The 27,496-nt window shown below is 43.1% G+C and overlaps 1 protein-coding gene across 7 annotated transcripts in view; it reads left to right on the plus strand.

The window, feature by feature from the left end:
- Positions 1 to 27,496, plus strand: part of MAP7D2 (MAP7 domain containing 2) — a 132,733-nt gene that overhangs the window by 94,666 nt on the left and 10,571 nt on the right. For 4 of the 7 annotated variants that reach the window (XM_054006347.1, XM_054006375.1, XM_054006366.1 and 1 more), the window contains 7 exons: positions 2,118 to 2,242; positions 3,274 to 3,401; positions 18,097 to 18,332; positions 19,378 to 19,504; positions 22,814 to 23,018; positions 23,519 to 23,623; positions 25,638 to 25,691. In XM_054006347.1, coding sequence (XP_053862322.1) covers positions 2,118 to 2,242; positions 3,274 to 3,401; positions 18,097 to 18,332; positions 19,378 to 19,504; positions 22,814 to 23,018; positions 23,519 to 23,623; positions 25,638 to 25,691 — 980 coding nt within the window. Of the gene's footprint in view, positions 1 to 2,093; positions 2,243 to 3,273; positions 3,402 to 18,096; positions 18,333 to 19,377; positions 19,505 to 22,813; positions 23,019 to 23,518; positions 23,624 to 25,637; positions 25,692 to 27,496 lie in introns of all 7 variants that reach the window. The other 3 variants (XM_054006337.1, XM_054006357.1, XM_054006394.1) reach the window with 1 other exon arrangement.

A 27,496-nucleotide genomic window follows, 5' to 3' on the forward strand; every position in this document is an offset into this window, starting at 1 on the left:
AATTGAGGCATCTCAACTTTTGGATCTTCCCTCCAAGGTGACCCATTTATCAGAGCAAAAGATCGCACATTAATGTAGTGCTCTGTATCCTCAACACCCAAATAATTTCCAAAATACAAATTAGCATTTTAAACATGTAATTTCATCCATAATTGCATTATTGGGGCAGCAATTATTTATTATGGAATCATTTTTGTCTTTTTAAAGGAACAGATCAGAAAAGGGTTAAGTTCTTGGGTATACTTAAAAATAAACTAGAAGCACAGAGTGGAGGATATCAGTTTTTCTAGTGATAAAAATATATATTATTATATATATTATTTTTATATAAATTGAGAGTGATGGTAATTAGTGCTTCTTTTCGGTATATTATAAATCTATTATAATCTATAAACCCTGCCAACACAAAACTAAATTTAGCAGCAGCCTTATTGACTTTATGCACATGAGTAATCCGATTGACTTCAGTGGGGCTACTCACATGAGTACATATTTGCAGAATCAGGACCAAAAGTAGGAAACGTTTTGTGCACTTTTTTTTAAAAATAGACTTTCTGCAAAGGAAAATATTCACTTTTCAGGACAAAATTGTGATAAGGTACAGCATCTACGTCATCTGTTATCCCCATATTACGTGGCTCAAATCTACTCATGTTCTGTATGTTACCTCTTAATAAAAGGATGCTCAAAGGTATATTACAAAGCAAAAAGATGTTCTCTTTTTCCCCTCCACTTTTTCTTTATGATATATAAAGGTAGACTCATTAAAAGATCCTCAGTTTTTTGTTTCTACATGAAAAATATTGTACTTTGGAAGTTATGATATAGAACACTTTAGCCATGAGAGAATTCCTGATTTACTGTTCACAAAGCAACTGTCTAAAGGAAAGCCAACTCCAGAATGTCAGTGTACTCTGCTCTAAATTAAAGGAGAGCTACTAAGATAAAATAAAAGTATGTTGCTTTTATTTCACACAACCACAGAAAGGTAGGACTGGAAGGGACCTAAGTAGGTCATCTAGTCCAGTTCCTGGCACTGAGGCAAGACTAAATCTTTTATGGGTTCTTCATGATTTATATAGAAGACATCAAACGTAGGGCAAAATTGTTTTTTGTTTTGCTTTTTCTCACATTCTTCCAGTTAATATTGTTTTTTCACATCTGTGAAATGTGCCCAACATATTGCCAAAGCAATATGAGCAAAACATAGAATATCCTCTTTTCACAAACCTTTGTTCAAATTGCAAGTTAAAAAAAAAAAAAAGACAACAAATGTGTGTGGGGGGAAGCGGTGTGATTCTGATCACAATGCACATAACCAGTGAACTTTCAAATTCAAGGTTATGTGTACTAATAACTTTGCATTTAATATGTACACAATAACAATAACTGTGCACTTAGTAAAAGGCGAAAGATTTATACGATCTGAAGAGAAACCAGTACTAACCATGCACTTAATATGTCTCAGACGAGCTTTTTTTAGGATGCATGGGTACAGCTTTTAAAAGCACCCATTTGATCTCGGTGACTGAGGTTTTGTCTATGCTTGAAGCACTACAGCCGCACAGCTACTGCACTGCTGTAGTGCTTCGGTATAGACACTCACTACTGCGATGGGAGGGGTTCTCCCATTGGCGTAGCTAATCCATCTCCCTGAGAGGCAGTAGTTAGGTTGACAGATAGAGACCTAGCACTATCTACACTGACACAACTATGGCTATCCTATTAATCTTTTTTCGTGCGTGTTTAATAAAGAAGAGGGGGGGAAATCACGAAATCTGTATTTACAAAGTTATTCAGAATTTATATGGGTAAAAGAGATACTTTAGTGCTCAGGTATTTTATAGGCTTTTTAAAAATGCACTTAGTTTTATGTTAATGCTTTTAGTGAATGCATTTTTGGTAAATGAGACCATTCTGCACATATGCAAAAGGTACGGATTTAATGTGATTTAAATATCCATTTAAATAAACCTTTAAAAATGTCGTTTGCCATGTTTAATGTTATAACATAAAGTTGTGCTGTTTTTTCCTCCCCCCTACTTCCTCTGTCTGTTCCCCTTTGCTCTTGCTATTGTACTATAACTCTTTAGTATTCCATATCTGTCCTCGTGTAGCACCAGCTAGTCCTCTTAAATCTCCCTACAAGCCTTCCCCCACCCGAAGTGCAGAAAGGAAGAAGGCAGCATCAGCTTCCACTTCTGATGCCATGAAAGGGGCAACTGCAGCTGAAGTTACACAGGTGGGTTTGGAGCATGTTTTGATTGCGTTCCTGGACAAAGTTATGTTGCTTTAGTTGCTGTGTTTCATTATTGTACAATATGCTTTTTTTTTTTTTTTTTTTTTTTTAAGAACAGAAAGCAGAAAAACATTCACATCCATTTGGTTCTATTCACCTGCCAATCAGCAGGTTTTTAATATCTTCCTGGAAGGCAGTGTATCCTCTATTAACCAGCATTAGTGGGAATGACACTTCTGTATTCAGGGAATCTACATTTCTGGCAGTGAAACATGTTTTCTGGACGTGCTGTGTGCTGTGAAACCAGTACTTCTGGGAATGGGTTTACAGCTGCATGGCAAATGGGATGTTGCCATCGCTGAGAGTGTTTGACTAGAAATAAAGCCACCCTACTAGTGAATTGGCAAATTTTCCTCATGCTCCGGTAGCTTGCCTAATGTATTGGCAGTATCACTAATTTATACCTGTCAAGTTTCACTTCTTTCTGTATATATAATTTTAAGTGAAATTTATTCAACATTTTTACTATTGACAACTGTACATTTTCTATAGAGGCATGGAAACTTAACTTAGCCTGCATGTGCCTAGTCACTGCATAGCATCTGAGAACAAAAGCTCAACTTTTCTGCCAAATCCCCTGATAGTGCCATATCTCTTGTAATAATTGATAGAAAGAATATGTCTGTGTAGTTGTGGAAGTCAGTAGGATTTAGTTGCTTTTGAAAATTCTACCCAATGCTTTCTGGGCTCCAACAGGGGCAGTGCCCTTCTGTACCGTTCCATTAATATTTCTTTATGGCCTGAAAAGGTATTTTTGTAGCAGCATATGCTGTGTGCGCAAGACATAAAAATGTATATACAGTATTGAAAAAGATCTTGCAGTTCAATTGTATACTGGGATTTAGAAAACTTCCATTTTATGTGAATGTTATGCAAATCTGTTTATATGTCCTTGTATTAATAAACTATCTGTATCATTGAAGCATTGCTTTTAATTACAAGCTAAACAAAAACACCTGAATTTCTTTTTCTAGACTGAAAAGATAAAGAGAGAGAAGCGACCCACAACACCTGTTTCATCATCTGGCCTGGGATCCCCTCTGAGAAGATCTGATTCTCCTGCAAGCATATCTAAAAGATCTGCATCACCTGCACCACCAAAGTATGGATATTTTCTCATTGTTTCAGTACTTTTTGAGAATGTCCCTATTGCCATAGGAAAACCATTAACTGCTCAAGGGCTTCCTTAGAAATTTTGATTAAAATCCAGATTAATTTGAGTTCTAATTTTTTTTTATATTATTGTGTTAATGGCTCTCTGATAATATTTCTCTTCATCTTTCTTAGTCCCATTCATGAACTGATTGGTGTTAGCCTTTCATGTGGTAGCTTATATTAAATCTGGTTGAGTTAGCCTGGCTTTAGTTATGTAGCACAGAAGTGTGTGTGTGTGTGTGTTTGGGGGAGGGAGGAAGGTTAAAGCCATCCTTCTCTATCTAAGAAGAAAGAAATTGGCAAGAGGACAAACACTAAATATTAGTCTAACTCTTTTTTTAATACATTTAATGTTGCAGTTTCTATTGCTGACCATGGTAGTCCAGTCCACAAACAAATGTATTACCCTCCACCTAAAGAAATTTATCCTTAATGTCCTTATAGCTTCATCCTTTCTTTCTTTAGTTCAGTGTACTATTTGGTTTGAGCTGATTACTGCCTATAACAGTTTTGTGTTACGCATTGCCTCTGTGCCCCTTGGAACATTCATACTTCAGTCTCATCCATCTATGATATGATCTCCTTTTTCTAATTAGCACAAAGGTTATTAACCTTGCCACATGCTGATGCCCCATGAGTCCAGTTTGACACATACCCATCTTCTTTAACAACAATAACAAACGAAAATCCAACCCTCCCTCTCTTTCAAACTTTTTGTGTGTGGCCTCTTGACAGAAGAGAGTTTTGTGCATGTAAGTTTTTCGTGTTAGTCAGACAAAATAGTGTAGGGATTTCATGGAGACTTTTCGAAAAGCAGTCTAGCCTTTGACACTATGGCTATGTCTCTGCTATGAGCTAGGGGTGGAATTACACCTGCTTGTGTACACACATTCGTGCTAACTCTCATGGAGCTAACGTGAGTATAAACAGCAGTGTAACCAGGGTAGCACCAATAGCGGGAGCGGAGGCACAGTTGAACCATGCCGAGTACAAATCCTCCTGAGACTCATACTCAATATGGCTCAGCTCTGCCTCCACTGCCGCGACTGATGCTACCATGTACCATGACTGTAAACAGCAATACAGCAATAACTGGAGTTAGTCCGAGTATGTATACATAAGCAGAGGAATCGCACCCCTGCCTTGTATTGTCGACACAGCCTGAATTGAGACACATCTTCTATCTTCCAGAAGACCCCTCATACTCAGCCACAAAACATTCCTAATTCATATTTCCATCCTGGGTCACAATCAAATGTCATATATTAAATATACAGTAAAGACTTGTCTGTTCCAAATGTGGAAGAATGAAATGGCAACTCTGCAGAGGCTCAATTTTTTAAGAATTATTTTGGACAGTTCAGAGAAAACTTCTGCTCTGTGTGTGATGGCAGTCAAAAATGTAAACAAAAATTAGTTGACTGGATATAAAATAAGTCCAAAAATATTATTAAAATGATGGCATTTCTTAAATTATGGTATTCCTTAACAGTTTAATCATCCTATCTCAAAGATATACAAGAAATAGAGGAGGTTGAGGAATGGGAGAGTAGCAACATGGAAACAGTTCTGGATGAGTAGACAATGAAAATGTTTAGTTTAGAGAGATGATAAATAAGAAGGGACATGATAGAGAGATACAAACTAATGAATGGTACAGAGCGGGAGTAGTACCTGAGTTACCTTTTCTTATATCATGGAACCAGGGGCCATTCAATGAAACTGAAAGACAACAAAATTATAACTGATAAAGGAAATACTTTATTTTTCAATGCCTTTAACCTATGAAACTAGTTAACATAAAAGATTGAGGCCAAGAACTTAGATTTTTTTTAAAAATAGACACTTAAATGAATAATGAGAACATCCACAATTACATTTGGACAAAGATCTAGTGAAATGATTAAAAGAAAGGAGCTTGTTCCACTAAAAGGGCCAAGAATACTCCTGGGGGCATTCTGCGCCAAAAAAATTAAAAATTCTGCACACAATATTGTAAAATAACACCATATAATCATGCCAGTTTCAATTATTTTGGTAATTAATTTCAAAATACCTGTCAACAAGTGTGTCTGTAACAATACAGAGACACACACAAATTCCCACAGGAGTAGAGAGTTAAAGAAACCCCTATGACAGGGGTAGGCAACCTATGGCATGCGTGCCAAAGGCGGCAAGCGAGGTGATTTTCAGTGGTCGCGGGTCCTGGCCACCAGTCCAGGGGGCTCTGCATTTTAATTTAATTTTAAATGAAGCTTCTTAAACATTTTAAAAACCTTATTTACTTTATATACAACAATAGTTTAGTTATATATTATAGACTTATAGAAAGAGACCTTCTAAAAACATTAAAATATATTACTGGCACACAAAACCTTAAATTAGAGTGAATAAATGAAGACTCCGGCACACCACTTCTGAAAAGTTGCTGACCCCTGCCCTATGACAACCCAGTTCCTGTTTCTCTGCACCCTCCCCGCCCCACCCACCCAGAGCCCAGCTAGGGGGGTCAGACACCCACAACCCCTCCCCCTCAGAGTCCATCCGCAGCCCTCTCTCCCCCCAGGTAATATACCCGTACCACCACCCCCAGAGCCCAGCCACGGGGCCCTCCCTTACCCAGATACCCGCATCCCCTCCCCAGAGCCCAGCTAAGCAGGAAGGAGGTCTCCTGAGATACAGAGACACAAATGTTCACGATGAGCCTTCCAACCCCAGTGAGGCTGTGAGTGGTGAGGAGGTACCTGATCTTCCAGTTAGAGTGCAGTGACCTGGCAGCTACTGCAGCATCCATATCTCCATCTCAAATGGATGTAACCATGGACATTCCTGAAGAAAAGTGTAGATCAGAGAAGAGTGTGGTGGAGGCGCAAGAAACTGCTGCTGCTGAGTTTAATTCCTTAAGTCTAGATGATCCAGGACTGTGGACTCACTTGAACAGTAGCCTGAGGGACTTCCTTGTCCTGCATGGGCCACAGCAAGTGAAAAACTTCATGTTCCCCAAAGACAATGAAAATAGAAGTTTCCATCCAACACATTACTGGTGTGAAATCCCCAATGGTGACAACGTGGAGAGGCCATGGGTTATGTACTCAAAACCCCGGAATGCTGCATACTGTTTTTGTTGCAAACTCTTCCAGTCTAATGTTCCAGCCACATTGGGTTCTACAGGAACAAAGGACTGGAAAAATCTGGCTAGAAATCTAGCATGCTATGAGAAGGCAGCAAATCAGCAGAGAGCATTCCATAGGTGGAAAGAACTTGAGATGAGACTAAGGTTAAAGGCCACCATAGATGATCAGCGTCGAGAGAAGATTGCATCAGAGTCTCTTTACTGGCAAAATGTTCTGAAAAGGCTCATTGCCATTGTGAGAATGCTTGCTACCCAAAACCTAGCACTGCGTGGCACTTCAGATCAGCTGTATGTGCCAAACAATGGAAACTTCCTTAAAATTGTGGAGCTGATGGCTGAGTTTGATGCTGTATTCCAGGAGCATCTAAGAAGAGTCACCCCTCAAGAAATATACACACACCACTACCTTGGAAAAACAATTCAAAATGAGATCATACAGTTACTGGCAACAAAAGTCAAACAGAAGATTGTGGCAGATCTGAAGTCAGCAAGATATTACTCTGTTATTCTGGACTGCACACCTGACATCAGCCATACGGAACAAATGACTTTAATGGTGCGTTTTGTAACAACAACAGAACCTAGTGAAAATGTCCCTGCAATGGTGATTGTCAGAAAGCATTTTCTAGAATTTATTGACATTGATGATACTACAGGAGCTGGTATGACAAATGTGCTTCTTAAAAAGCTGGAAGATACGGGAATTGTGATATGACTTGAGTGGTCAGGGCAACAATAATGGTGCCAACATGAGAGGAAAGAGCAGAGGAGTGCAGACATGGATCCGAGAGTTAAACCCTCGAGCTTTTTTTGTCCCATGCAGTTCTCATTTATTGATCTTGGTGGTCAGTGATGCAGCATCAACTTCTAATGAGGCTGCTGAATTTTTTAAGGTAATGCAAAGCATCTATATATTTTTCTCTCCACCAACATCTGGGAACATCCTCTCTGACACTGAAATCACTGAGTGCAACACGATGGGAAAGTAGAGTGGAGGCAATAAAGCCTATCAAACACCAAATTGGGAAGATAGATGATGTCATAGTTACCATTATGGAGGATAATGCTATGACAGGAACTGTTCGTGGGAGAACAGTGGAAGAGGGGAATGGAATCACCAGAAACATACATAACTTCAAATTTCTGTTTGGCTTAGTGTTGTGGCATGACATACTGTTTGAAATAAATGTCGTAAGCAAGAGACTCCAAGGTGTTGACCTTGATATATCTGGAGCAACGGAACAACTGGACAAAGCAAAGTCATACCTGCAGTCTTAGCGGTCAGTTGTGGGATTTCAAAACGTTCTGAAGAATGCACAGAAGTTGGCAGAGGAACTTCACACTGAAGCTATTTTCCCACCCATTCAAGAATACAAGAGTCACCGACGAAGACATTTTGATTACGAGGCACGGGATAATCCCATAAGAGACCCCAAACAATAATTCAAAGTTGATTTTTTTAACCGAGTGCTAGATTGTGTGTGAATACAGTCAGTTGAAGAATGTTTCATGCAGCTCAAGGAACACAGCCGTATATTTGGGACGTTGTATGATATTCCAGAACTCCTCACTATACCTGAAGAAGACCTATACCCGCAATGCAGGGCACTAGAGACAGTGTTGACACATGATGATATGCATGATATTGATGCAAGTGATTTAGGTGATGAACTGAAAGCCCTTTCAAGATGCATTTCAGAAGGATAAACTCCAAAGGCTGTTTAAGATGACCACCCTCTTTCCAAATGCTTTTGTTGCTCTGTGCATACTTGTGACACTTCCTGTAACAGTTGCCAGTGGAGAACGCAGCTTCTCCAAGCTGAAGTTAATAAAAACACATCTATACTCCACAATGACACAGGAGAGGTTGGTCGGCCTTGCAACCATCTCAATAGATCATGAGCAGGCCCAGACTGTTAACCTTCAGGAAGCAGTTCAAATCTTTGCAACCAAGAAGGCACAAAAAGCACCACTTTGATTATTCAAACAGATACAAATGCCAGAGTTGACTATGTAGACAAGAAAAGTTACATTTGCTGTTCGGGCATTTGAAAGTTAAGTGTTACTTAAAAGGTTTGAACAAGGCATTTTAAGTTGTTAGTTCTCTTTTATTGGGGTAGGTAGCAGAGCAGTACCATGAGAGGAGTAGAACAGGAAGAAGGCAGAATTGAGACCTTCAAAGTTTTTGGCCCAAGCGAGGGGGCCTGAGGGTGTCATTTGAGCTCCCCGCCTCAGTTGCCAAAATGCCCTGGCCCAGGAATCCAGCAGGAGAAACAGCTTGATGCTCAGTCACAGACTTGCACAGAGTTTCCGGCGCACCACTCTCTCTTTCCCTCAGGGCATGCGGGGAATTGCCGCTGCCGGGAACCCTCTAGCTCCCTCTCCCACCCCTGGCAGTATCTTCTATGGGCAAGCTGGGCTCTGCAGCCTGTTTCTGTGGGGGGAAAGGAAATTCTGCATGCATGTTAATTTCTTCAAAATTCTGCATTGTGCAGGGGCACAGAATTCCCCCAGGAGTACAAGAAGGATGGAAAGAGTGATAATATGATGATGAGGCAAAATGGGGAATAAAGGAGATACCAAAAGAACACTAATTAGAAGACAAGAGGAAGTATATAAAGTTGTGTGAAATTACAGATGAGTCAGGAAATGACACGAAGCACAGAAAAGTTTAGAACAATAATCTTAACTTAATATGGAAGTCTGTTAATGGGCAGGGAAGTTGACAGCGTGGGATAGCTTGGCAAAAACAAGGAATTCTTTTTAATTTCCCAGTTGTCAGATATTGATTATTTTAAGTGTTCATCACCTTCAAGATTCTTCCCCAGGTCAATAATACTTAGCACTTTTATAGCTCTCTTCATCTTCAAAGATCTTGAAAATATCAGCTAATTTTCATAACATTCCTGTAAGGGTGGGTAGATAAGTATTATTACCCTATTTTATGGATAGACCGAGTGATTGAGGGCCGCCGCATTGGGCTTGTCTTTACTCAAGTGAGATGTTCCACTGCACTCAGTGGGACTACTTGCCTGAGTAGAGCAAGCAGGATTTAGCCCTAATTGACTTGCCATAAGCTATAAAGGGAGCCAGTGCTAGGGCCAGGAATTGAAAGCAGAAGTTTTGGCCCCAAGTCATCTGTTCAGGACATTAGATTATCTCTCAGATCCGTGTCTGGAAGCATGTGTCCATTTAAAATTATTGTTCCCTTGTTTACATTTGATCTGTCGGTCTGCACAAGTCTCCATTTCTTCTAACTTTCTTTGGGACCAGCCAATGTCCTCCTGGGAACTGACAGGCCCCTACCTGTTCAAGCATCTGCAAATTTTCATTTTTGTAGCATATTGTTTCCCGTAGGACATTTGATGTACAGTGTATTTAAAAAAAAATGGAAAAGTGAACCCAATGATGGTTCTTGTTGGGTCGTCGTCTTCTTGATCTGATCTGTATTTGTTTACCAGTACTCTCTGGCGTCTGTTGCTAGTCCAATTTAGATTTTTGCTGCCAGAAAAGCTTACTAACTATGGCCCAATCCTGCAATTTGATCCATGTGGATGGACTCTTTATATCTCTGCAATGTCCCCCTCAAGCCGGAGGGGTTCTATATGGGCTCAGGATCTGTCTTCATGGATCAAATTGAAGGATCATGGCCATAACTGTATGTGGAATGGTATTGAAATCAGTTTTTTAAAAAGTTTTGAAAAGATCCCTACAAGACCCTACTAGAAATAGCTGTGTTCAGTGATTAATTCCCTGTTAACAGTTACATTTTTAGATCCATCAGTTAGCCAGTGTTTAATCCATTCAGTATGCTACGTTGATTTTCAACCCAACATTGTCTTGACTGAGGGAGGGAGAGAAATAAAATAAAGCCACATATTAATTGTTGGATCTACAATATTTAAAGTTTACCTGCTTCACAAATAGTCAGCTAACAGAAGGCACTCATGCTGAGAACACCAGTTTCAGAGCTGTGTTGTCTTAACTGATGAGGCTATTCAGACAAAGTAGTCGAGCCAGGCAAAGCAGTGTTGGTTCGTGCACTATTAGTAAGGCTAAGATTTTGTCATGGATATTGGTAGTAAAAGCCAGGGACAGGTCACAGGCAATAAATAAAAAATCACTAAAGCCCGTGACCTGTCCCTGACTCTTACTAAAAACATCCCTGACAAAATGGGGAGGGAGGAGGGTCTAGCACCCTGCCTCCTACGCCTCCCCTCCCCCCGCAGCTGAGAGCTGCAAGGGATATCATTGCCCAGTGGCTGGAAGGGGCCCCCAGCAGGGCTCGGAGCTGCGGAGGGTTTCCTGCCACCCATGGCGGCAGGGGAGCTGCGCGGGGAGGAGGGGGCGGAGCTGCCAGCAGTGGAGGCTGGGGAGCTGTGGGGGGCCCCCTGCCCACCCGCGACCACTGAGCGGCTCTGGGGTATCTCTGCTGCTGGCTGGGAGCTGTTGGGGAGGGGGCCCTGGCTGCTTGCAGTGACTGAGCAGCTGCAAGGGGAACCCTGCCAGCGGTGGCGGCTGGGCAGCTCAGGGGTCGCTGGCAGCAGCCGGTGGCTGGTCAGTTGCAGGGGGTCCTGTCACCCGCAGCTGCTGGGCAGCTGTGGGAGGGTCCCCTACTGCCTGCAGAAGCTGGGCTGCTGCGGGTTCCCCCCTGCCAGCAGTGGCTGGTCAGCTGCGGGGCCCCAATGTCATGGAGGTCGCTGGAAGTCACGGATTCTGTGACTTCCGTGACCTCTGTGACATAATCTTAGCCTTAACTATTAGAAATGAAAGGAAGAAATTAACCAAATTCTGGCAATGGGGAAAAATTGCATCCAGGCTTTTGAGAAAATATTACAAATTATGAACCATAAAAAGCAGACATGTTAATGCTAAAGAATAGTATGTCTGACAGCATCCTTTCAAAAAGAAAACCTGAAAGTATGGCAGTCTCTTGGGTTTGAACTAAAGTGGACGTAAAACAAACAGGATGTCTGAGCTGTTCATTTCTGATTTAATATCCGCCTTCTAATCTACAGCAAGGTCTTCCAATTCATGAGCTATTGTGAATCTGGCTTTTAAAGCAACACATTGTTCTCTTCCCTACTCCCTTTAGATAAATTGGATGTGACCTTTGACTGGCACACACACAGAGATCTAGATTTTTGTATTTTTTTTTTTTGTTCTTGTGTATTTTGAAGCCTTATGAATCTTCTGGTGCAGCAGGACGTATGTCTCACCTGTCCTTGCTTCAGCTAAAATAACCTCAGAACTCCTCCTGTGGAGTTTCCTACACATTCTTCTGCCATGCGGGGGGTCATCTTCCCCCCTCAGAAGTGGCAGGTGTTGACCCACAAAAATCAGTGAATCCTCAGAAGCTCTGGAGGGCTTGTGCCCCTGTGTTGTTGTTTGCCCTTGCTCTGCTTCTTCTGGTGGCATGTCAGTACAGCGACAGCAAGAGTTACGCGGACAGGGGCTCTCCACCAGCTGCCCCCAGAACACTGCCAGAGGAAGGTTTGTCAGAACAGGGAGGAAAGGGGAGTATGTTAATTAGCCTATCAGAAAAATTCCATGCTGTAGATGGGAGGAGAATTCCTCTTCCACAGCTGTCCCTGCTTCATATATTTACATTCAGGTAACTTACTGTGTTTCCAATTCCTCCTGGGGTTTATTTGTCATTGATAAAGGATCCTTTTCTGTATAATTTTCTTCTCTCTCAGCCTGATCCTGTGAGTCATAGAGTACCTTAAGCGTCCATCTTCTTTCTAGGATTGCATTCCCTGTTTCAAGTTCACACACACACACACACACACACACACACACACACACACACACACACACACACACACACACACACACACCCACACACACACCCACACACACACCCACACCCACACACACACACACACACACACACACACACCCACACCCACACCACACCACACCACACCACCAAACCATCAAGAAAGAAAGTGTATGGACCACACCAAAGATTCCTTTATATATTTTTTTTCTAATAGTCCTATTCTTTATCCACACATTTGTAGAGCCCTGCAAATCCACAGATATCTGCTTTGTATCCGCGGACCATTTTTGCGGATACAAATTTTGTATCTGTGTAAGGGTACGTCTTCACAACCTGCCGATCCGGCGGATAGTAATCGATCTATCGGGGATTGATATATCATGTCTCATTAAGACGCAGTATATCAATCCCCGAACGTGCTCCCCATCGACTCCGGAACTCCACCGGAGCGAGCGACAGTAGCGCAGTCGATGGGGGAGCCGTGGCCGTCGACCTCCACCCCCATGTGGACCCCTAATTTGATTTTAGATACTTCGACTTCAGCTACGCTATTAGTGTAGCTGAAGTTGCGTATCTTAGATCGATTTCCCCCCCCCCAATGTAGACCAGCTCCAAGACTCTGCATCACATGCTCACCTGAATGGAGTGGCTGTCACCCAGCCCTCAGGCTCCAGCTCGGCTCTCTGAATCACAGAGCAGCTGGCTGCAATAAGTGGCAATGTGGGAGGAGTTGTCCCCAGCTTGCTCATAGTGGAGGTGAATTACAACTCCCAGAAGGGAATGAGCGAAATGCCATTTTGAAAGAGGTGTGGTTGTACTTTAAATTAGTGGGCAGCAACTGCAGGCATGGTGAGGAGAGTAGTTGTTTCCACTGTCTATCCCAGCCTGGTCTGCGGGTGTTAGAGCCACTGCAGCTGCGTAGGGGTGTCCAAGCCTCCCACTGGGAGGGCGGTGCTGCATATGAGTGCCCAGGATTGTAGCCTCCCTGCCCGGAGTGGGGAAGGAAATACAACATGGGCGGCAGGGCAGGAGGTCTCTGGGGAGAAGTGGAGGGCAGTTGGGAAGCGGGTGCTTGGCATACCCCTGAGTCACTGCGCGGTGACCTGTGGAGCTATTATAGATCCCTGCAAACCTGCGGAGATCTGCAGACAATTTTTGCAGATCAGATGCGGGTACAAATTTTTGTATCCACTCGGGGCTCTACACATTTTGGTTCAGCCTTTCAGTAAAGAGAAAAAAGAAGAAGAGAAACTTGCTTCAAATAATGACCCCTGCTGGCATCTTGGAATAGAGGAATGTTAGAAGTGTCAATTTATGGTGCTCTTAAATGCAAAGAGAAAACCATCAAATCAAAGCAATGTTCCTTTTTATATATTTCTGACTGGCACCTAATGTGGGATTTGAAAACTTAAGAATACAGATTCTATTGCTGATATAAATTTTGTTTAACAGCTGTTCCTCTGTCACGGTGCAATATTTTGTACAGTTGTTATAGGTTTTATTTCTGGCTTTTTGCAAATATCAAAACAAGTAAACCACTGCTCTCTTTTCCTCTCATCAGACAACCACAAAATAAAATGTAGAGAGATTTATTCCTCAAATTACCGTTTTAACTCACGTTTTGGCTCCAGTGTAGTATGCTGTGCAGTTCTTCTGTCATAGTCCTCAAAGTAGATCAAGAGATTTAATTGCTCATTACTAAACTCCTTCCCTACCAACCTCTTTAATATAAACCTGTTGTCATCCCTTAATCAGAATATAATTACTGCTTTGATAATGCTAAAAGTGATGACTCAGCCTTAGTTATATGACTGTTTCTCCTCCTGCCACAACGACTAAAACAGATTTGCCAGAAATGTGTGATCCAAGAAACTGAGGTAGAGGGTGAATGCAATCTGGTTGGGAAATAATATCCTCTGTGCAAAGGAAAAGTATAGACTGAGGGATGGCTATCAATTTTTATTTACAAATTTTATTTTATTAAATAAAAAATATAGGGATGGTTTTAGCTTTAATTTTGAACATTAATACACACGCACAAACACATACATATGAAAGCTAAAAGGGTTTCCCTATGTAGCTGATATACTTCATTTATTTATTTTGTGCCATTGGTGTGCATGATATTTTCAATGTGAATAAAACAAGGTCATTTCCCCAAGCAGTTTACATTCTAACTGAAATGAAATTTGGACACACACAGATAGAAGGGGAGTGCAGGGACACAGCAAAGAACAAAAAGGGGAAATTTCTGTCAATAGACTCTGCTTGGAGAGTGGACTGTGAAAGAAGTTGTTTGGATACACAACTCCCCCCCCACACACACACACCAGCCCTATCTAGACTAGGGGCATATCTTTTTAAAGGGACCTAAGTCCCATTTTGAAAAATGACTTTCCATGAAAATTAGGCACCAAAGTTCCTACATCACTTCTGAAAATAGAACTTGGATACCTAAATTACGTAAAAAGAACGAGGAGTACTTGGTGCACCTTAGAGACTAACAAATTTATTTGAGCATAAGCTTTCGTGGGCTAAAACCCACTTCATTGGATGCATGCAGTGGAAGATACAGTAGGAAAATATATATACACAGAAAACATGAAAAAATGGATGTTGCCATACCAACTGTAACAAGGGTAATTCATTAAGGTGAGGTATTAGCAGCAGAAGAAAAAAAAAAAAAAAACCTTTTGTAGTGATAATCAGGATGGCCCATTTCCAGCCGTTGATAACATAAGAACGGCCGTACTGGGTCCGACCAAAGGTCCATCCAGCCCAGTATCCTGTCTACTGACAGGGGCCAATGCCAGGTGCCCCAGAGGGAGTGAACCTAACAGGTTATGATCAAGTGATCTCTCTCCTGCCATCCATCTCCACCCTCTGACAAACAGAGTCTACGGATGCCATGCTTTGACCCCCAGAAAATTATTCTTATATACTAAGGGGCTAGTTGAGAAGATAGAGAAATCTGTCCCTCCTCAGATTGAAAAGTTAATCTAACCTAGTGATGTCTGTTGAATTCTTTGCTATGGCCTGGTCCCCACTAACCCCCCACTTCGGACTAAGGTACGCAAATTCAGCTACATTAATAACATAGCTGAATTTGAAGTACCTTAGTCCAAACTTACCGCGGGTCCAGACGCGGCATGGAGGCTCCCCCGTCGATGCCGCGTACTCCTCTCGCTGAGCTGGAGTACCGGCGTCGACGGCGAGCACTTCCAGGATCGATCCCAGAACATCGATTGCCTGCCGCCGGACCCGGAAGTAAGTGTAGACGTACCCTATGTTCAAGATGATTGTGCAAAATCTGGACTGTAATTTGTATAGGGGGGTAGGCGTGGTATTACGAAACTGCATTGTACTGATCTTCCCAGAGCTTTAACTAGTTAATCAAGTTATTTCCACATATCAATCTTGCCTGCCTCTCTCTCTCTCTCTCTCCAGTGTTTTTGTAGCGAAGGAAGGATTCCATTACTGCAGCCTGTGGGCAGGGCCGGATTAACTTTTTGTGGACCTGACGCCAAACATATTTGTGGGCCCCCCTGGGGAATGATTGTAAAAGGGGCCGGGGGCAAAAGCACAGTGGGGCAGGAGCTAGGGTTGGTCCCTGGAGCAAGGGAGGGGCCAGGGGTAAACGGCAAGCGCAGCAGGGCTGCGGAGGGGGTAAACAGGATCTTCTTCCTCTCCCCCTCTCCCCCGCCCCTGCCCACATACAGCGGGTACCTAATTGGTTCTAGCCCATTCTCTTCATCTCTCTCTGCACTGAGCTGCCCCTCCTCCTGCAGCAGCAGGACAGGTTCTCTTCCAGCTCTCTGAGGTGGGTGTTGGGAGTGGGAGGTGCAGAGGCTAATGTGGTTACTCCTATAACCGGAGTTTTAGCTTCCAGTCAGCACTGCTAACCGGACACTCAGGTCCCATTTTCTACTGGAGTTTCCAGTCTAAAACTGGATACCTGGCAACAGGGCTGCAAGAAAAGCCTGGGGGGGGGGGGGCGATGGGGAGGGAAGCAATCATTTTTAAAAGTGAGAGGTCTAAGCCTTTGGGGGTGAAGGGAGGGAAGCAAGTGGTGGGTGGGCTAGGGAGTGGAGAGGAGCTAGTGGGCAGAACCATGTCTGCTGTACTGCCCAGGTAGGTTGGAGACAGTATCCCCAGCCCAGGTGACGTGACAGCCAGCTTCATTTTGGGGGTCCCTCCTTAGGACCCAGCCAAGAAAAAGAACATTCTCTCTTATCTCCCCCGCCCCTGTTTTTCATTCTTTTTTTCCTTCATCCTCCTCCTATAAGTAATAGCAAGTCAATGAAAATAAAGTATGGTACCTTGATTGTTCTTGTAGTCTAACTTATTTTTCCACAGACCATTTGAAAATCACGGAGGGTCTCGATGGCCCACTTAATGATCTTTCCAAATATTATAAAAAAAGTTGGGGTGCGGGGTTTAGCCAGGAGCTAGGGCGAGGGATGGGGCTCAGGGTTGGGGCAGGAGGTTGGGGTGTGGAGCGCTTACCTGGGGCAGCTCCTGTTTGGTGTGAGGGGTGCAGGTGGGAATGGGGGGGGGGGACAGGAGCCCCTGTTTGGTGCTCAGGGTGGGGGTGGGGATGTGGGGGGGTGCAGGAGTCAGGGCAAGGGCTGGGGGTGTGAAGGGGGTGCAGGGGGCTGGATGTGTGTGAGGGGCTTCAGGAGGTTGGGGGTGTGAGGGGGTGCAGGGGTCAGGGTGGGCAGAGGGGTGTGGGTGTGGGCTGGGGTCGGGGTGCTCACGGCAGGGGGCTAGAGGAGGTATGCCCTAATTCCAGCCCCTTTTCCAAGGCATTGCCCCCACCCCTTCTCCCCCTCCCCCTCCCCGAGCGCGCTGAGGCTCCACTCTTCCCCCTCCCACCTGCTGGCAAACAGCTAATTGGCGGCAGGGAGACGGGGAGGGGAGGAACATAGCAAGCTGGGGGAAGAGGTGGGGAAGGAGCTTAGCTGCCGGCAGAGCCTGCCCTGCTTCAGCAGGAGCCCCAGGAGCCAGCAGCACCAAGCTTCTGTTCCCACAGGGGCGGGGGGAGAAGAGCGGCCGGGCCAGGCCGGGGCCCCTTTGGATCGTGGGCCAGGTAAATCCGGTACTGCCTGTGGGGCGAAGCACCATAAGTGTACTGCTTCTCTAGCTACACCATGGAAGTTGACATACAGACATAGTAGTTGTCTTAACTTCATACAAGTAGCATCAGCACTTAAATGCTATGGCAACAGCTGACTTAATAATTGGATGGATGTATGGATAAAAACAAAATAATGCATTTCGCTTAAACACAGGCCTCTAGTACATGATTTAAACGAGGAGCTCCACTGGTTCAGCCAGTAGAGGAGCTGATAACCACACAAGCCAGATCCTACATTCCATCTCCTAAAGGGTAGTGATGTGGGTGGGGTGGGGAATGTATGTATGTATATATAATAAATTCAGGCCAGTAAGTTACATACAACACACACACACACACACACACACACTCTCTCTCTCTCTCTCTCTCTCTCTCTCTCTCTCTCTCTATATATATAAAAAATAAACACGCTCTCCTTATCACTAGCATTTCATTTCTTTGATAGTCTGCGATACTATGTCAAAGCCTACAAGAAAGGAGTAGCAAATATCTGTTAAGAGAGAACTTCATACTAAATCACATACAATTAATGGTGTGTGTGTGACTTTTCTCTCCTTCTCTTCCACCCCACCCCACCCCAACCCCAGGACAGTTACAAAGACGTATCCACAGTCTCCTAAAAATGTTAAACAATATCCTGCATCTCCTGTGAAGCACCGTGTCATCTCTAATCTCAGCCAGGAGACTCCTAAAAAGAAAGCAGACAAGGAGAAAGAGAACACCACTAGCCACAAACCCCAGCTGTCTTCCACTGAGGAGGTTGTGGGCCAAGCAGTTGCTGAGAAACATGTGCCTTCTGCAGGAAAGACTGAAAGCAGTGAAGGTGGGTTTTGTGACAAGGATATATCTAAAGCCGCTGCAGGTACACGATGCTTTTAAACAAGGGCATTTCTTTCTTTTCCTAAAGTTACTTGTAAATCTGAAGTTTGCAGTATCTATTGAAATCACTAGTTATATAATTTCCATTGTGGTGACGTGGATAAATTCTTAATTATAAAAATGCAACTTGAGGTGGCCAAACTGAGGATTCCCATCAATGCATCTCATGGACCAAGGTTTTCAAAAATAAGAGCCGGAAGTTATGACGTTAGTCATTTTCATCAATGGAAGCAGAAGGATGCACGGTTTTGAAAATCAAGTCACTTATTTAGATGCCTAAGTATGGATTTAGGAGCCTAGGCATAGGCTTCCTTTTAAAAAAAAAAAAATCTTGCCAATTTTGGATTAAAACTTTTTTTTCTTTACTACCCTCTTCGTATCAAAACGATCAGTTAAAAACCCCTTATTTTTCCATTTTTGTTTTTCATGCTAACAAGGTGCTTCAGCTTCAGCTGTGCTAATCATTTGAAGTCAACAGTCCTTAGAAAAATGAGCTCCTTGAATACTCCTTACACTTAAGCCAGGTTTTCAGAACTTAACTTTATTCTGTCTGGTACTTCCCTGAAGTGCTGGGCTCTGTCTGAGCAGGATCAGGGTCCATTTAGCTAGACAGTAGATGCCACCTGAAAATATTGTCTACATCTTTCTTTTAAGATGCAGCTAAATCTCAACAGCAGTTGTGATCTAAAATACTTCACCACACAATGAAGTTATTTTTATATTAATCTTATTTCTATGGCTGTATCAGCTGCTTTAAAATGCCTGGTACTTTGTAGACATACACAAAATAAATACCCTGCCATAGAAGTTTCCAGTGCATGAGGGATGTAAAAAAGTACTTGCGAGGTGGATAAGGGGAATGGGAAACAGTAGGCTACTGTGAAAAGATAACATGCTTATTGAATACATGTTACAAAGTATATATATGTATGTGCTGTGCTTCCTTTTTTCATTTCCTGACTAACATTCTAATCACAATGCTGCACCAGGGAAGCTCACAGCAGGAACTACTGATGCAGAAGAAGCTACAAAAATTCTGGCAGAGAAAAGACGTCAGGCTCGTCTGCAGAAAGAACAAGAAGAACAGGAGAGACAGGAGAGAGAAGAGCGGGAAAGGTACTTGCTGTCATTTTAAAAAAAACAAAAAGAAAATTAGTGGTGGTAGTCATTAGCGCCCAGAAGTCTAAGGTCAGTGGCCCATTATAAAAAGTACTGTACACATGTAACGCCGACAGACCCTGGTCGACAGTGGGCTGGATTGAACTTGGGACCCTTGGAGCTTAGTGCGTGAGCCAGTGAATGAGCTAAAAGCCAACTGTCTCAGAGCTAAGGCTATAGAGCAGAGTCAGTCTCTCTCTCTTCTCCCCCTCCCCCAAGATGGCACAGAACACCACATCCAGGAGGTGTGTGGGTTACACAAACACATAGTAATAGAGAGAATCCCTAAGAGCAGATCTATTATTGGAGCTCAGAACTTTTGAAAATCAAGCCAGCTACTCAGGAACCTAAGCTTAGGCCCTCATGTTTTTAAAAATTTAACTCAAATAACTAATTACTCAAGTCTTTTTATATTGAGTGCAATAGAAACGTGTGTTTTTATCCCTGTAGAAGGCCAGAGGCTTCTCACTCTTTCCCCACTTTACGCTTCCACGCATCTAAAGTGTCTGTCCTTCTGCCCCTGGAGAACTGAAAGGAATTTAATTCAGAGCTTGTCATTGCTCCTTCACAATTGATAGAAGGGGTCTGTTTTGGGACCGGCTTTCTTCAATATCTTCATTAACGACTTAGATATTGGCATAGAAAGTACGCTTATTAAGTTTGCGGATGATACCAAACTGGGAGGGATTGCAACTGCTTTGGAGGATAGGGTCATAATTCAAAATGATCTGGACAAACTGGAGAAATGGTCCGAGTTAAACAGGATGAAGTTTAACAAAGACAAATGCAAAGTGCTCCACTTAGGAAGAAAAAATCAGTTTCACACATACAGAATGGGAAGAGACTTTCTAGGAAGGAGTACGGCAGAAAGGGATCTAGGGGTTATAGTGGACCACAAGCTAAATATGAGTCAACAGTGTGATGCTGTTGCAAAAAAAGCAAACATGATTCTGGGATGTATTAACAGGTGTGTTGTGAGCAAGACACGAGAAGTCATTCTTCCGCTCTACTCTGCTCTGGTTAGGCCTCAGCTGGAGTATTGTGTCCAGTTCCAGGCACCACATTTCAAGAAAGATGTGGAGAAATTGGAGAGGGTCCAGAGAAGAGCAACAAGAATGATTAAAGGTCTTGAGAACATGACCTATGAAGGAAGGCTGAAAGAATTGGGTTTGTTTAGTTTGGAAAAGAGAAGACTGAGAGGGGACATGATAGCAGTTTTCAGGTATCTAAAAGGGTGTCATAAGGAGGAGGGAGAAAACTTGTTCACCTTAGCTTCTAAGGATAGAACAAGAAGCAATGGGCTTAAACTGCAACAAGGGAGATCTAGGTTGGACATTAGGAAAAAGTTCCTAACTGTCAGGGTGGTTAAACACTGGAATAAATTGCCTAGGGAATCTCATCTCTGGAGATATTTAAGAGTAGGTTAGATAAATGTCTGTCAGGGATGGTCTAGACAGTATTTGGTCCTGCCATGCGGGCAAAGGACTGGACTCGATCTCTCGAGGTCCCTTCCAGTCCTAGAATCTATGAATAAGGAGTCACTGTCTCATATCACAGTGCAGTACTAGGTCCTTTCCCTCACCTCGCTTTCCCTGTGGCTAAGGGAGTATGAAGATACTGCCATGCTCTCAGCTCATTCTAGCCTGAATTTATTTATTTATTTACAGATCAAGTAGCATGCAGTCTGCTCCTACCTCCTGCTTCCTTACTGAGCTGTTAAGCACCCTGTGGTCCCTAGGCTGCCAGGCTAAAATTGCACTGGGGGGAGAGAGCTCCATAGACAGTCAGGTAGCCCAAGGACCATGAGAGGCTTAGCACTGGATGGAAGAGTTAGCTCCCAACTATCCTGACCTTCTTAAGGTTTTAGGCGTACAGATGCAAAGTAGTGTGCAATCTCTCCTGTCAAGTGTGTCAAGCTTTATGTGTGTAAAATTTGAAGTGCTGAGGCTCTAAACTTGGCGGTGGTTTTTTTTTTAAAGCCAGTTTATTTATAAAAGTATGAAACTTTAAGCAATTCAAAAGGTAGGAGTTTTATCTTTACTTCCACGTGGTCTGTGGAGCTAATAGACATGAGTTTCTGTACTCCTGACCCCCTTAGCTTTCCGTGTCATGAGATATTGTTTCTGGACACATGCACTGATGAATTGAGCAGGACACACAAGTGAATTAAAACAGGGATGGATTTAAGCAGCAGGCCACAACTTTATTGACTGAATGCTGGGGAAGGGCATTATGTGTGTCCCACCCACCTGGTCTCTCTCATACCACACATTTAGTTGCAGGTCTCACATCATATAATTAATAACTGGGGAGAGAACCTACTCAGCCTACCCCTATGACATAGCCCACTTCTGAATCTCTCACCCTCTGCCCCCGAGGGGATTAGACGATACCAAAGGTTTGGTCTGCAAAGATTTCAGGTCTCCCCTTTTCCCAGAGATGCAAGGGCCACCAGCAAAATTCCAGGTCTCTCTTACCTCAGGAAGCTGGCTCTTTTAGCCTTTTGCCACACTGGACACCAGCGGCAAATTGTGACAAACTAACCGTTCCTATAAATTGCTAATATTAAAATTCCATACCCTATTTCTTTTAATCTAACTCCATGATGCTGTGAGGAGGGTGAAAAGATTGAACCGCTGGGCCTCAGTCAGTTTGGCCCAATGGGAAAAATTATTTCCTGATCCCAAAATGGGACCTGTCAGACCCACAGCATCGCAAACACACAGTTTAGCAAGCTTCTGAAGGAGGCATTATCAGGTATATGCTTTCCCTTCCTTCTGGGGCTGTGTCTCACTATTTTCACCAAGGGAGGGCATTTGCATGTTCAAAAATAACTTCATTGCTCAGATGGACAGGAGTAAGGTGAGGTTAACATAAGGCAAAAGTGGGAATAAGGGTCCTTTTTAACTGCTCAAAACTTGAAAAATGTTAGTTCTACATACTGTAGTTGAAATTACAAACACGTTTCTTGTTCTGTCCCACTTTAGTCACATCAGTGTTCAAAGGGAAATGTTATTCTTCAAAACATTAGATGGGGTGAATAAAGCTTAGAATGGAAGCCTGGTTGCAACTTGAATTATGGAGTTGTGGCCAATCCCTCCATTGTGTCAGAGCCCATTCCATACAAATGTATGTAGAAGCATTTATTCGCAGCCAAATTACGTTCTGTACATACAGTGCATGATGCACTCTGTGCGCCTTTGAGTTCTGTGTTAAACGAAGTGCAACGTGTGCTGCATTTTCAAATGTGCTGCTGTTTTTTTGAAGGCTAGAGAGAGAGGAGCTGAAAAGAAAGGCAGAAGAAGAAAGAATTCGCCTAGAAGAAGAAGCTCGTGAGAGAGAGGAGGAAAGAAGGCGTGAAGAGGAAGAAGCTAGGAGAAAAGCAGAAGAGGATGCCAGAAGAAGAGCTGAGGAAGAAAAAATGCTAAAGGAAAAGCAAGAAAAAGAACTGCAGGCCAAGCTTGAAAAACAGGTATAGTATAAGATATCTCTTGCAAGAACTTCTGTTAAAAGAGCAGAAATCTAAAATACAAGCAATGGACCTGATTTTCAGATGTTCTGAGAACAGCAACTCCAATTGAATCACTGGAAACTTGGTGTGCTCAGTATTTCAGAAAACGGGGACCCCATCTTTATTTATGAACGTTATAAAAAACTACGAGTGTGGAAAAGTTATTGAAGAGCACTTAATAACTTAGAGTCCATTGCTTCTTAGATCAAGTGGAAAGCAGAGGGACACTGCAGTGAAGATAAAATGTAATCTAGAAAAAATGTAATCTTCAGTGATCCCTTTTACAATGGGACATGCAGTCTAATGAAATTTAAACCTCTTACTCTTTCTCTTTTGTAAGATGCTTGCTGACAGAGTTATGCCGATAATCCATACCTGGCAGGCTGTGTAAGATTTTATAGAATCTGATGATTTGTCTAAAATAAATAACGGTTCTACCTTAGCTTATGCATTTTCATTAGAGAGAAGAAGCTGAAGCAAAGGCCCGAGAGGCAGCTGAACACATGCGGCTGGAAAGGGAACAAATCATGCAGCAGATTGAGCAAGAAAGACTGGAGAGAAAGAAGGTAGGTGTTCATCTCCAATTTAAAAGAACTAGTACCTTTGTTATTTTAAATGCATAAATCCAGAAACCTGCCCAAAAATATCCAAAACAAACATTCAGTTGAGTAGGCAGAGTTCAAGGTTTGTTTTTTAAAACCTAATCCGGATTAGCTAATTTTCAACCTGGAGAAACATGTACCTCAGAGTTTGTAACAAACTAAGGCTTGGTCTACACTAAACCCCCAAATCGAACTAAGGTACGCAACTTCAGCTACGTGAATAACGTAGCTGAAGTTCGAAGTACCTTAGTTCGAACTTACCTCGGTCCACACGCGGCAGGCAGGCTCCCCCGTCGACTCCGCGGTACTCCTCTCGCCGAGCTGGAGTACCGCAGTCGACGGCGAGCACTTCCGGGTTCGACTTATCGCGTCCAGACTAGACGCGATAAGTCGAACCCAGAACTTCGATTTCCAGCCGTCGAACTAGCGGCTGGGTATAGACGTACCCTTAGTTGTTGTTGTTTTTTTTATTATTTTTAATTAATAATTATTAAGGCAGTGCCTAAGTGCCCACTGAGAATGGGGCCTTATCGTTCTAGGCACTGTACAAACACAGTATTGGACTGTCCCTGCTCTGAGGAGCTTACAATTTAAATGGACAAGACAAAGGGTAGGAGAAGCGGGTATAATATACAAGCAGAGTGATGGTTCCCACTCAGACTTATAAGCCACAGAAAGTTAAAAACAATAACAGGAGTGTGTTTGCTTTAAATAAATATGCAGTTTTTAATTGAGAAAGTGGATTTGTACTCTGCAGAAAAAATAGTATGTTATCCAGTTGGAAAAAGCATTCTCCTCCCACCCTACTCTGAGGGAATGGAGGAGCATCAGCAGAGCCACTCTATGGCCACTACTGCAGTTGTTTCCCTCAAGCAGGGAAATGGCTGGTGCTTCTATGTAACTCCAGACCCACACCCTGCAAAGCATCCATGTAGTGCTTAGTCACACTGCATGCCCATAGGTGGCCGGACAGAATTTCCCCCAGATTTCTAGAAATCTTTGTCTTTAGCTTAGTTAAGAGATGCCTGGAAAGTTGTTATAAAAGCCTTCCCTTTTGTGTGTTTTCTTCCAGTTTCATTCCAAATTATTAGTCTTGGAGGCTGGAGGGGTTTAACTTTAGTAGGGTCAACCACTTGTACATTGAAACACAAGAACTAGAAGTGATGTCTTTAAATCTAAAATAGTTTACTTTAAGTATATAACTCTCTGGGCAAAGACATAATGCATTTGATGAATTAACAAGCAGAAAAGAAGGATTTTACAGCTGTACAACTGTAAAATAAAGTGTTTCATTTTAAATAGCAAATGGATTGCAATACTAGAGGACTACTGATGACTTTGTGGTCTGAAGAAGCAGTAGTTGGGGACTTGAGCAATTAGTGTTCAGCTGACAAACTTTTTGTTCAGGAAGTGGGCACTGGGGGGCTCATCATCGCAAACCTTTTTATTTATTTTTTATCTACTAATTTGCACCTGGTGAGAAATTCAGTTTGTTGGAATTGTGATTGCAAAGAGAGCTCCCTTCTCTTCTTGCCCTCTTCTCCTCTGGGTACATCTGCACTGCAATAAAAAACCCACGGCCCCAAGTCTCAGAACCTGGATGAATTGACTTGGGCTCGCAGGGCTTGGGCTGCAGGGCCAGAAATTGCAGTGTTTGGCTTCAGGCTGGAGCTCACCTCTGAGACCCGCCCGCCCTGGGCTCCCGCCTGAGCTCAAACACCTACACTGCCATTTTTAGCCCTGTAAATCCAATTCAGCTGACTCAGGCCAGCCACAGCCATGCTGTGGGTCTTTTATTGCAGTGTAGATGTACCTTTTGTCTTCTTCCTTTCTAGTGAGGGCAGAGATAAGTTTGTGACACCAGAGTTAAATCAACCTTCCCTGCTGCCCATTACCAATCCCATGAGCCCTCTCTCCCAGCTTCATAGCATGTCTGCCTTGTAACCTTCTGATGTGATTGATTTACATTGCTTTCTAGCGAATAGATGAAATAATGAAGAGAACAAGAAAGAGTGAAACACCAGAAGTAAAGGTATGGAACAGAGTGCCCCTCCACACACACCCTGCTCCCAGGATATTTTCCCAGTGGGTGTGGGTGGCAGGGAGGGGGAGGGACACTGTAGGATTGCTCCCTGGAGAATAAATGCTTTGACTAGAAATGCTCTATTCTTATTTTTCCGTTAGATTTTAGAATTAAGAGTGACTATAGTTGTAGCAGCACCGTGAGGTCAGTACTACTCTCCTAGGCAGTGGAGGTGGTGAGCCATATATAGTTCAGAACTGTAGTGCTGAGAACTGGTATCTTTGTGACTTTTGCCTATGCAATGCACCTCCTCCATTTTGATGATGTTGAATTAATCAGTCATAGAGCTCTTGTCCTCCTCCATGTTAATTCTGATCACGGGGTGGGATTAACAGCAGAGCACTCAATGGACAGAGGTAAAGTGTTTGACTCTCACTTCAGACTTTTACTTCATAAAATTTTCTTTTAGGGAAGCTGTTTCTTTATTTAGCTTAAGAGGCTCTAGTTTTCTTTAAAAAGACAAAACCAGAAAAATCCTCTCTCCTGTCTACATTTCTCTAAAAGCTACCAGACATTAGGCATATGAGGGGAAGGTGTTGTCTGGCCAGGGGGAAGAAATGGGGGATGTGACTCCTTTAAGGGTTCCCCTCCTTTGGGTTGAGGGGCAGAAGGGGAACCTCACTTGAGCCAGGGGAGGACTAGAAATGGCACAGGTGGGCCACTAATCCATGGACACCTTGGGGAGGGAGGAGGTTTTCGAGTGCAATCCCTGACCAGTAAGGGGTTGTGCCACGATCTGCCCAGTGACCCTGTGTGCCCTGACTATCCGTGTGGTAAGAGCCCTGGTTCAGCAACTCTGACTCCAACTGCCTGCTTGTTTCACCATAGCCACACACTGGTCTCCAGCAGCCTTGGTTACTGCTCGCCAAGTGACCCCAACATACCACCAGTCTCCAATTTCTCCAAAACTGTCTGCCCTGAAGTGTCCTGACTTCTCCTGGAACGCTCGGAGAAATAATATAGTTCGTTTGTGTCTTCAAAGAGACAAAAGCAAATTAGAGCTTTTTACCTTAATTGGGGTAAATACACCCTTCCCTTCAAACATACCACTGAGTAGTTGGGGTATAAAACAAGGGTATTAACAAAAGGGCATAGGTTAAGTGATACCAAATAGAAGGAATAAAATACACTTTCTAGTGGCTAAGACTTAACTCAACAAGCTATAGCCTTTGTTTGAGGTAGATTTCTTACCAATCTTTTTCTTTCCAGCTATGCCTGACTTTCTCTCAGTCAGGACCTTCCACAGAAGTACAAGGGGCTGGTTTCCCTTGTCTTCCTAGGTGACAGATCTTTGCCTAAGCAGGTTTCTCGCTTATATTCAGTTCCCAGAAACTTCAGCCCCCTTGGTTCAAGGACTTATCTTTGTCGGCTTGCAAGAGCTCTGGCCTAGTGATGGATGCCGTGATGGCTTCTTCCTCTTGCCTTATATTATCTTCCCAAACTCACTCTTTTGTCCCCAGACCCAGGATTACGTCATGCTGTTCTTCCCTTCCTGTGGACTTCCCATCCCCCTGCTGATTCGTATGTAAATAGTGCTTCCATTATTTTTGGTCACACCTCGCTTAATGTCATTGGAGACAGATAGATAGCTGACTTCTCTCCTGTCTGGGAGAAACCTGTTTTTCCCTGCTTTTAGTTACAGACTTTAAAGCATAATGTCCTTAAGTATCCATATTTTCTCGTAGACTGTTAATATGTACATTTCACAGTTATATTAATCACCAGTGTGTCATCAGCTTTCAGAAAAAACCTTC

This window comes from Malaclemys terrapin, chromosome 1, assembly GCF_027887155.1.
Source record: "Malaclemys terrapin pileata isolate rMalTer1 chromosome 1, rMalTer1.hap1, whole genome shotgun sequence".
NCBI lineage: Eukaryota > Metazoa > Chordata > Testudines > Emydidae > Malaclemys > Malaclemys terrapin.